We start from the raw sequence: 12,168 nt of genomic DNA, 5'->3' as shown, positions 1-12,168 counted from the left end.
CAAAGGACTATGTCCCACCCAAAGTATGTGTATTTCTCAAGTTTCCCCCCATTAACTTTGAAAATCTCATTTATCCACCCATGAGCTATTAAAATTAATTGAGTCCATTAATTATATCATTTCCCCCCTCTAAACCCTAAAAACTATTAATTTCACCCCCAATCCAAGTTTTAAAAAATAGCATTTTCCCCCTAGGGTTTCCAATTTTCAGAGTAGGTTTTTTTGGTGTTGTTTCTTCTTCTCCGGTGACCTCCAAATGACGGCTTTTCCTCTCTGGCACGGTTTTACTCCAGCGACTCTCCTAGGAGCGGTGATCGATGAAGACGAGTCGTCGTCTTTGCATCTTTGTCGATCACCTCTCCCAGGAAAGTCGCCGGAAGAAGACTGTGTCTGTGAGGAAGAGCTATGGCTTGGAGGTTGCTGGAAAGGAAGAAACGACACCGAAAAAATGCACTCTAAAAACTGGAAACCCTAGAGGGGAAAATGTTGTTTTTTAAAATTTGGGTTAGGAAAAATTATTAGTTTTTAGGGTTTCGGGGGGGAAAATTAAATCAAATTTAAGTTTATTTTTTATAATACAAACAAAATAACAATTTTACTCTTGAAACCGTTAGTTTTAACCGTGCACAGGTGGGTAAATGAGATTTTCAAAGTTAACAGAGGAAAACTTGAGAAATACGCATACCTTGGGTGGAAAATAGTCCTTTGGCCGATTATTAATTTCAAAGTTTATAAGTTTTTAGTTACAAGAGTAATATTATGTATACCCATTTTAAGTACATAAATAAGTATACATTTATAAGTATTATTATATTATTGAATAGTATTTGTTTTTAATTTAAAATTATTTAACCATATACTCATTTATATACTTAAAGTAGATATACGTAATTTTATTATAGTTATAATGTTGGTTTGTATAAAAAAGTATTAAGGTTTATATAATCTAAAGTGAAGATATTTTTATTTTAACTTAAGGTTTTTATCATATTTGTATAATCGTATAGAGTTTTACCTTTGATCATTTTAATTAATAACCATATCAAAAATCCCATATGTAGGAATTATAATTTTTTTTTCTCAAGACAATTAAACATTTTAAAATTTGTTTTTCAGTTAACTTAAATCTAACTTGCATCGTTAACTTTAGTTTAAACTTGATTATATCTTAAGGTCATATTTCAAGTATGAGCCATATGTACTCTTAAGTTGAGAATTGAGTTCGAAAAATCAACTTATTTGGATTAAATATTGTCTCGAATTTAACACATCAAATAGGAAGAGAGTGCCTGATTATAACACAAATAAAACCTAATAATTATAATGTTATCAGTATAATAAAAATAAAAGGAATACAAATCCACAGCAATTAAGAGCAAATCAGATATAAGGAAAGAAAAGGGGAATAAATTTTCATATTTGGCAATACGTGAAGCTTGATTAGGGAATATATAGATTAGGTAAATCTTAGATTATTATACATCTATTCCCCGATTTCCAACCCCCCACATGTATAAATACATGTTTGTTTTTTTATTTTATTTAGTCCTTAAAATGCTTATTGAACGAGGAAGAAACATGAATCTCCTCCTCGTTTTTGCCTTATGGTTCTTCTTTCTCATCTTTTCTGCTAAATTAATATCATCATCATCATCATCTAGTAAGTATTTGCTTTGTATTTTGGATAGCTTCTTCATAATATATATGGTTGGTTGATTATTTTCTATTTATTTCAGGTAATAAGGTGACTGCAGACAATAAAGTGAAAGAGCGTCTTTGTGCGAGAAACTTTCCCTGTCGTGAGTGTGCAGCCTTCCTGTAGGTTCTTCTGTCTCATAGAATTCGAAAAAATTAGCGGTGGTGGGGAAGTAGACGGAATATGTTATCCAGGAGGCTGTCTCTGCTATTACAGTTGTTGATTCTTTCTTCTACTTTTGGGTTTGGATCTTTCTCTTCTCTTAATCCAAACTTACTGTACTGATGCATTTTGTTTAGAAGAGGAGTGCTGCCTTCACGTTGGTTAGTCACTCTTATATGAACAATGTTAATCAACCCCCAATAAACAAACATTTTTATTATTTACATTATAATATCATCAAAATTTATAATATGACTGGTCAACTGTAAAATTAAAGTGGCTTGCAACATCGTTTAAAATAATGTATTATTACATAATTAAATATATTATTTTTTAAATTCAAAATCACTTATAATAATACTAGTTAATTTTATGCTAAAAAAATGTTTTAACTTCGTTGGGATCTCTCTTTGAAACTAAAATTCTCTCACTCAAAATTTGGATAAAACTAATATGCATGCTTATGAGATTATCCTACCATATGTGTTTTATATAATTTTATTTTGAGTTATAATAACATTAATGGGCATACACACAAAATGCATGATTGTTAATTGTTACAAGTTTTCATACATAATATGTTATTCAATTATCTGATATGAGACTATATAAACGGACGTGTACCCTTTATATATAATTGTTCGTCACTCTAAAATTGCACTTTTAATATTTAGTCACATTTACATTTTAATCATTAACCTAAAATAGCTCAATTAAATTATAAAAAAATATAAATTACTCTTAAAACAACATGCAAGTATGTGTTACAATGGAAGAACTTGAACAAAAGGATGATATAATTATAAAATAATTAAAATTTTGAGTTAAATATATAGATATAAAAAACTTCTTTTCTTGATTTTGAAATTATGACGTTTATATGATAGGATTGAAGGAATTTCGATATTGTGATGAGGGTATTTTGCTATTTGACTTTGAGTTTTGCTTATATATTTGTACAGCACTTAAAGAGTTAGTTAATTTTACATATTTCTCATAATTTTGGTCATATTAATTATTAACTCTTTCAAAAATCTCGTATTTGGGAGCCCCCATATCAGATCATAATTTAACCATCATATTAATTGTAGTGCAAAAGAATATTGTCAAGGTGAAGTACGATTCAAAGTGATTCAATGAGTAAACCCATTAAACCGTCAGATGGAATTGGGAGGGGCTTCGATTTTTGGTTAAACAAGGTGAACCAACTGTTCCAATCCAGGTTTCAAAGCTTCGGCTAGATCAGGTGATAGAATTCGTTAACTTTAACTACTTGGAGTTCACGGTTGGGGGTTAATACGTATATCTGAAACTGGAGGGACTTTATATGAAAATAAAATTTGTAAAGCCGCCGTTTGTAATTCTGATACGACGTCACTTTCGGTGTAATGATGAAGCCAAGAAAGCGTTTTACTAAACCTATATCGCGCCATTTCTCCACCCGGGATTCTTCTCTGAAATCTGCAGTATTCATCTGCCGGGAATTACGGCAGGAAGCTACTCGCTGTCGTTATTTTATCAACGGTGCACTTTTCTCCTTTCTCCGCCGGCGAGATTTGACTTTCTCCATCACATTATAATATTCAATTTTCTTATGTTATCTTGTCAAGTTTATAATATTAAATGTGACCTAATTGCTTCCTCTCATTTCATTTCTTACCGTTTCCCTTAATTTTGTACCATTATTATTGTTTTAAATATCTGAAATTGGATTAAATTTTGAGTATTTCAAAAGAAGAATAGCTGTGATTATGTTGTGGGAGTGAGAGATCTTGAACTGGAACCGAGTGGAATTGAGAACTTGAGTGTCCAATTAGAGTGGCAACAAACCCTTTAATTTGAATATTATCTAGTAATTATTGGTCTTGTTCTATTTTTGGCAAGTAGTCTTAAAAATTTTGTTCTAAGTTTTTGTTTTTATTGATTTGTGCTGCAGTGGCAGCTAGAAATTTAGAAGAGAACTAAATTAGCCCTCTTCTCTTATAGCATTTGGGGATTTGAGTCTTGATACGGGCAGCAACGACCTTTCACTGCATACTAGAGGGGTAAGTTGTGGAAAACTGGTTTTCTTTGTGTTAATATGGATGCTGTAAGTTCAGCAGTTGAGAAAGTAAAGCAGTTTGCAATATCAAGCCAAAATTCCGTTAATGGCCTTCTACATCACCTGCAAAATTCGTACAGCCGCAATCCGGTATTTGTTTTCCAGTTTCTCTGTTACTTTTTCATTTATTGTTTATTAAGATTGTCTATATGTTGTTGCATTCTTGCTTTTAGTATCGTTCCAATATAAAAGTATGTCTCTTGAGAATGTCTCTTGCTTATACCTTTACTGAAATACCAATCAGGTTAGGGTTAGGTGAAATTAACGAAATCCTGAGGCGTAATCTTAAGTGCTAAAATAGTGGAGCAGTTCTTGAGAAGTCAAATGACTATTAGTTTGTCCTTTTTTGAATTGAGTCCTTTTTTTGAGCCATGATAGAATAAAATTGAGAAGAAAATCCTTTTGCTGGTGATGCAGAAGAATTTCAAGTGAATTTTGACTTTACTTTTGTAGTCCAATGCTACTTTCATTAGGATTTAGCTAATGAAAATAGCATCATAAACCCTTTTTCTGTGCCTGAAAGATAGAATGGATCAATTTCTTTTTAAGAATGCACATATTTTAGGCTTTCTAGAATATTCTTTTTACATGATGTATTAGTACTCTTAATTAAGATTAGGGACAATCTATAGCCTCTTTTCTTAGCTAAGATTTTATGTAATTTCACTATGCAACTCTACATAGGAGAACACTTTCATTTAGATTCTAGCACACCTTACATATTAGATGGTGTCTTCACGTCAAGAGGGTATTTGAAATGTGTCCAGCATGTAAATTTGGGATCATAATTAATCTTTTGACAAAGTTGGTGCTTCCATAGGTAGTGACAAACTGCATGTTGGAGCTTTACAACTCTTCCCATGGAATTATTTTCAGATTGAAATCTTGAAGCGGTTGCAAAGAGAAGCATTCTCAGATTTGATGAAACTCAGAGACAGACAAGACAAAGTTGAACGAGTGCTTTCATTCTATAAAACATCCAAGGGAAGTCCATTCCACGAAGCTAGTACCCATGTAAGGGGAGAAGTTGATTTCCTGGGAGCTATATTGATGATGAGAGACATTGATTCGCAGCATTTGAATGCACTTGATAGAGCAGGAGTCAGGACTGGTATAACTTCAAGGTTCATTTTTGAAACAAGTCTTGGGCAGAATGATAGTCTTGTAGCAGAGTTGATAGCCCGTGCAACAGGCAATGGATACTTTGGTGATATTTCAGGAATCCCGCTTTCTCTTGCAAAACTGTTTTATGCAGCAAATGTTAGTGATTGGTGTTCAGCAACCGCAATCCCGGTTGGAGCTCAATGCAGAGATTTTAATATCACTAGGAATTCTTCCCAACAGGTATGATAGGTTCTTCATATATACTTTTGGCAACCTCAGTTAGATTAGCATTAAAGATTTTCATGTTCACCTGAATTTTATTAGAGATCCTAAGCTGAAAAGAGAATTCATGTTTCCTGATTCTTAATGTTTGTATTTAAGATTCTCTTGATTTTGAAACTCTGTCGATTCTTGTCTGAAGTGGGATTCTTGGGTTTTCCCATTGATATTTTTTACCACCCTAGATTATGTAAGCTCTGACTTCATTGTGATAACTGTAAAGGACTATACTTTTTGTATGACAGAGACAGGGCCTCACTTATATTTCATCTTTCGAGCCACCCCTTTTAAGTCAGCATAATGGAAGTGCTATTGGCGTAACAGTGAGAAAATCAAATGTTGTTGCATCGTTAGCTCAATCTGTTTCTGGACTGGAAATGCCAGTGGGTTCTGACGGATTTGGACATTGCTTCAACACTTTTGGGCAAGTTGTCTGTCAGCTTCCAAGAGGAATAAAACTCTCTCTTATGGGTCTTCACCAAGTGCCGAAAGTACTGGATTACCGTCTCAGTCTTGGAGTCCTCACAATTCCCGTAGGCTTTTTGCAACGTCACGAGACTCTTGAGAGAACAGTTGAAGCAGATGCTGCTGCTCCATGTTTGAGAATGAACATCCCGGTCATGCCCTCAACTAGATCAATTGCTCTGAAGCTGGAATCAGAACTTGATGAGAGTACAAGAGTTGGAGGTTGGATTGAGATGCAAAACTCAAACTACAAGCATCTGCGCTGGGCTGTTACTGTGTCTGATAATTTCGAAGATGACATAGGATGGGGTGTAAGTCTTAGTGGAATTAAAAATCCTAGAGGACGGGACCAATACCAGTTTGAATCTTTTGCAGATCTTAGCTTAGGTAAGAGATTCAATTTGAAACCAGGTGTTGCATATGTGGTGGATGGAGATGCCAAAATACTAGCCCTTATGCTTCGATGTAACTGGTCTCTCTGATTACACCCTCCACCAAATTCGGTTCCCTGGATATCAATTTTCTATATTTTGAGTAGATTTTGGTGCAAGAAGAAAAAGAGAAAAGTGTTAATTTTTGCATAATGAAGATTATAAACATTTAGCTCATTAGTTGTGACATCATTAGTAGCTTACTCTAACATCAAACCTTTGTGATTTGTTTTTGAATTTGTCGCCACAAAATTTCAATCGAAGCAATTAATCCCGTGCTCTGTTTTATATTCTGTAATTACTTGGTAGCAAGGGGATGCAATTGATGAGTTTGGTAAAACGTAAGGAGAGGTTGAGAATGCTTGCAATAATTGGTGGATTCTCAGGAAGCCAGAGTCTTACATAGGTAAATGCATTACCCATTTGACAAAAGCATAAGAAATAAGCGAAATAATCTGGAATATCATATTCATAATAAAACTTAGACAAGTAAATATATTGGGTGAAACTATGTTCAATTATAATAAATATAAATTTATGTATCAATAAAAATGTTTTATCATGAGATTGGGTCGAATGCCTGAAGGGTGATTCAGAATCGGAAAGTTTAGCTTTCCTATAGAGAAGGAATTAATTTACAAATTGCAATAACCCTTCGTACAATTACTCAAAGCAATCAAGTGTTGATCAAATGATGCCAGCTGCAATCGAATTTCTTTTACATATCTACACAGGCAATCGTGGCAATCTTTGCTTCTCCACGCCTCGCATTTTCTGGTAAAGCCAAACGACGCCACCCTTAATCGTTTCGGCATTTTTACACATCACTAGAACTTTGGACACCAAACCCCACACAATGAAGATAATGCAACCTCCCAAGCGCGAAAGAAGAACGGAGACAAAGCCGACGGTGGAAAGAGATCCTGAGATGCTGGCGATTCCATTGAAGAATTGAGAGTTGTCAGTGGCGTGGCAATGAAGTAGTTTATCCTTCATATCGGCGGCGCAGGCGAAGTAGTAGACAACCGTCGCCACCAGCGAAATCCACATATTCAACGAATGTGTTTGGAATAATGAGTGAGTGGTGCCTTGGACGTGCACTTGTAAAATTGTAACGAGCAGGGGAATCAGAATGCCGAAGACTCCATGGTAGGGCACCGACGACACAAAATCTTGCACACTGCACAACCATTAGAATTCAAATACAAATAAATTATACAAAATTATTCATATACAAGGAGAGAAAAAAAAAAACTACCGTATTATCCAATCACAAGTTGTTATCTCAAATTACGTAATAAATAAGTAAATTATAAAAATCCTTACTTGATTGTGTGTCCATGTATGAAGGTTACGTTTCTCTCTATGATAAACGAATTGTACCTGTAAAAGGTGAATCAGCTTTGCTTCTAATCTAAAATCCATCAAATGTAGGATTTATTTAAGTCTGGCAAAGTGCAAAAATCAAGCACAAGAATACAGGCTTGCTTAAAAACTTTCACATTGTTATTATGGCCAAAGGAATATTTCACCCCCAAGTTTAGTTCCATTTTCAAAATCATATTCGTGGGGTTTGAAAAATTAGAAATCTCACTTATTGATTAACTGAATTAAAATTTTTTATTAGAAATAAAGATAAAATCGTTATTTTATTAATAATATTATAAAATTATAAAATTTATTATATTTTTTCCTCCTAAATTTTAAAAACTAACATTTTATCTCTCTAATGATCTAAAAAAGATGATGATAAAATCTTTTTGTTAATAAAGAAATCTGGAGAAAAAAATTTCAAATCTCTTTATCATTGATTTAAATGGCGCATACGTGCACCCCGTTTAAAGGATAAAGCAATCATTAAATAAAGTGGGCTCCCTTAGAGAAAACAAGGATAAAGCCCATACACAACAAACAGTTGGCCTCCGTACTATAGATTTTTTTTTTTTTTTTTAAGCAATATTTTCAGCATTTTACAAATATGATCTTCGTACTACAATTTTTTTGTTAATATAACAATCAGAATTCTTTGAATTATGCATAAAAAGATTATGAAATTTTTTAATTTCAGAAATTTGAATAATAAAGGAAGAACAGTGTAAGAAAATAAAATAATATAAAATTAATTCTAATTTTTAACTAATTTATTGTTTAAAAAATTTATTTTATTTTTTGAATCCCTCACTTAAATTAAACTAAAAAAAATTTATTCTCTTCTTAACAAGATCAAAATAAATTCAATAATCTTTTTAGTATAATATCTTTATCTATTTTTTATTTTCGAAATAATATATATATATATATATATATATATATATATATATATATATATATATATATATATACATATTAAATGATAAAATTTATTAGATTAAGTAAAATAATCATTAATGCAACTTCTATACATATTCTAACATTGATTTCTTTTATATATATATACACGCACACTTAAGGATATGCCTTTGCCCTTGAAGGTTACTCCAACAGCATAAAAATTGGGCCTTGTTCTTTCTCCTTTCGGTGTTTCATGCATGCATATAGATTAAGGAAGAAAAACAGATTAAAGTTGGAAGAAAAATGACCAACCTTTGACGCCCGTCGTCATGGTGGCGGCTGCAGCTTTGAATCATCCCTGGTTTTTGGCTGTTTGAGGACAATAAACAAAACTGTGTCTGCATGAGTTGAGCTCCTTCTTAGGAAAACCAGTTGAAAGATTTTAAAATGGAAGAAAATAAAAGGAAATGTTGCTAAGAAAATAAGAGCCTTATATTCATTTTAACTGAGAAAGATTAAATATACCTAGCTTGAAAAGTTGCTACATCCACTGTGCTTCAGTTTGGTGACACTAGCCAACAAAGAAGATGGAGAAAACAAAGTAAAAAATACCAAATTACCCATGTTTAATAAATAAATAAATAAATAAACTATGTAATAATCTTTCCAAAGATTAGCAATAATCTTTCCATAAGAGAGGTTAGACTTAGTCATACTGCTTGACTAGAAAAGTATGGCTTGTGTTGATTGACAGATAGATAGTTATGGTATTAATTTTTATTCAATAATAAAATATAATAATTAATTAAAGGATAATATTATGTATACAAATATTATATATATATTAAAGCAATATTATGATCTGATAATAAAATAATAAAAATTGTTATTATTTTTGTGTGTATAAATTTAATATTACACTTATATAAGACAATGACTACAAACTAGATTTATTTTTAGGATTTTTTTCCTCAAGAAATTACTAACAATAATGAATTATAAAGGTATCTTCAAGTATATTTCAGCGAATATGCATTCTTATGTTAATAAAATGTTAAGTTCATACATGAATGGAATGTTAGGTTTGCACGTTAAAAAAAAAATTAAACTACCAGTTAACGTAAACAGAATGAAAGAATGTTAAGTTTGCACGTGAATAGATGTTAAATTATCACTTGATAAGTAAGACACACTAGACATATATGTCCAATTGTCCTCAAAGGATGATTGAATGTCTTTTATCAAGTTGAAATGTGAAATTCCAAATTTAAAATCTTTAATTTTGATATAATATTAAGTTACTTTATGACTATATAATATTAAGTTATAACAAGACCTAAAAGTTTAAGTTTTGCCATATTATGCTCATTTATCATTTAATATTAACTTTGAGATCATGTATAAATTATTATTTGGCCTAAAAGGTTAAATTAATAAGCGAGACTTTGAATCCTAAACTTATATTAATATTATTAAAAATTTCATCATATCATGAAGAGGAAATAGAATTACACAAAGGGTGTTATGGTAAAACAATTGATATTTTGGGCGTCTTTATGCTTTCATCATATCATGAAGAGGAAATAGATATAAATCCTAAATGAAACATCCCACTTTTCTTGTAAACAAGCTCGTAGAAATAATTTGCCAATATATAGATTCGAAACAAAAAAACAATTAAATTGATGTAAATATGAATATGACGCGTGTTCTTCTCTGCATATGGACAGGAACATTGAGACCCCACGACGTCGAAAACACAAGAGAAACCAAGTAAATAACCTAAAAAAATGGTTGAGAAAGGAGAGATATAGAGCCAAGCCACAACCCAGTTTTTATATTTATGCTTGGCTGGATGTTCAAAAGATAGGCTGGCTTACCACAGAAACAAACATGTAAAAGATAGACCAAAAAATTCATAATAATTTTCAGTTATCTAGTTTCTCCAATTTATCTTTACAAATTTTATAAAACACACTCTCTTGTTCTTGTTTATACAACTCTTTTTCTTTATTTTTAAATTATACTTTCTTTATTATCTTGTTTCGTCGTTCATATTCTTTTTCTATATATATTTAAAATTGTAGTCTAAAATTTCATATGATTAGAACTTGAGTTTAGAGGCCAAATCCTAAGAATTTGATTCATTATATGTAGTCCAAATGCTTCAAATATTATAATCAGTGTTGGAAACTTAGCGATTTTGGTTTCTTCGAACCCTAAAAATGTTAAAGAAATGCACATTTTGCTTCGTATATTTAACCATTTATAAGGGCACTAGAGATCTAAAAAGTTTCATCTGAAAATGAAAGAAAAAGGAGTGGTGAGAAAGTAGAAATCAAAGAAGAACAAGCAAAACCCTCAAGAGTGGCACTGCAATTGGGTTTAGTTTTTCTACTTTTAAACACGAAACCTTATCTTCGTTACATATATGCTTTTAGAATTAGGGAAACTGGGACATTTGCAGACTAGCAATTGGGCTAGGGTTTATATTATATCAATCTACTCGTGTGATTTCTGTTTATATAATTCTGGAAAGGCTGAAACACATAACAAGAAGCCCCTCAAATCTTGGGTTTCTGTGTTTCAGTAAAAATGAACAATTCAAAGATTGCGTTGAAAAAGTAAAATGAAAATTTTACACTGGATGTGAACTTAGATATAAGAACTAGTATTTGCTATATTTATAAGAATATCTATGGATAATGACCATCAAAAGAGTAAATCCAACCCATTTTACCACTAGTTTAAGGCATTTCATAAAAAATTGTTTAACAAAATAAATAAAAAACAAAAAAACCTATGTTTATCCACTTTAAATAGAGAAATAGGTACATATACTTAACCTCCCATTAAATTAAATTATTTTGAAATAAAAATAAATTAACACCTAATCACATAATAATGACACATATAAGTGTATGTCCATTTATACAACCAAAGTTAATACTATTTATGTAATCAAAGTTAAAACTTATAGTATTAACTTAATAAAAAATCACACTCACACACCTAAAAACTTAAATTGGCAGTACCGGCAGCTTCTTGCTCCAGAAACTGGTAATCCTACTTAACTCATCACTGATCTTCTTGTAAACCCAAGTACATGTATTCTTGATCTCCTGGAGAATCCAATTGTAGATTATTTCAAGTGTTAATTTGGTATGTTTGTAGGCAACAAAAAGGGATAAAAGAGCCCCTGCAATCAAAATGATGTTCCCAAGCGAACCTCCGACAATCATACATACCAACGAAACTATGGACAGAGAACCAGAGATGAAACAAACAACCTCAAGGAGTTCAGAGTTGTTCATCACAACCATTAACGCGAAACTGATTGTTGTCAGAAGAAATATGTAAAAATTCACCGGATTTGACTCCCAAGGAGATATAGTTTTGCCTTGGAAGCACATTTGCACAGCACAAAGAAGCGTCGCAATGAGAAACTAATTTTCTCACCTTTTTTTTGGGATGAATTGGCTTTTTCTATTAATTATTTATTTCACGGTAAATAAATGTTAAAGCCTATTTCATTACAGAACCATATAATATATTGAAAATTGTTTTTTTTTCTAGGACATGTAATACATGAAAATTATAACGTTTCATATTTCAACAATATTAACTCATATTTTTAGAATACATGAAACCCTCATCAA

The 12,168-nt window shown here is 31.7% G+C and overlaps 1 protein-coding gene across 2 annotated transcripts; it reads left to right on the top strand.

Annotated features, from left to right (window-relative positions):
- Positions 1-3,273: 3,273 nt before the first annotated feature.
- Positions 3,274-6,526, top strand: LOC123212893. 2 transcript variants are annotated; one of them, XM_044632121.1, is made up of 4 exons: positions 3,274-3,382; positions 3,795-4,049; positions 4,836-5,303; positions 5,588-6,526. In XM_044632121.1, the coding sequence occupies exons 2-4, from the start codon at positions 3,939-3,941 to the stop codon at positions 6,287-6,289; spliced, it is 1,281 nt and encodes a 426-aa protein (XP_044488056.1). In that variant the 5' UTR covers positions 3,274-3,382; positions 3,795-3,938; the 3' UTR covers positions 6,290-6,526. The 2 variants fall into 2 exon arrangements, with proteins under 2 accessions (XP_044488056.1, XP_044488057.1); XM_044632122.1 differs by having other exon boundaries at positions 3,287-3,412; positions 3,845-4,049.
- Positions 6,527-12,168: the final 5,642 nt, after the last annotated feature.

This window comes from Mangifera indica, chromosome 4, assembly GCF_011075055.1.
Source record: "Mangifera indica cultivar Alphonso chromosome 4, CATAS_Mindica_2.1, whole genome shotgun sequence".
Lineage (NCBI taxonomy): Eukaryota > Viridiplantae > Streptophyta > Magnoliopsida > Sapindales > Anacardiaceae > Mangifera > Mangifera indica.
This window is presented reverse-complemented; position numbering and strand designations above follow the sequence as displayed.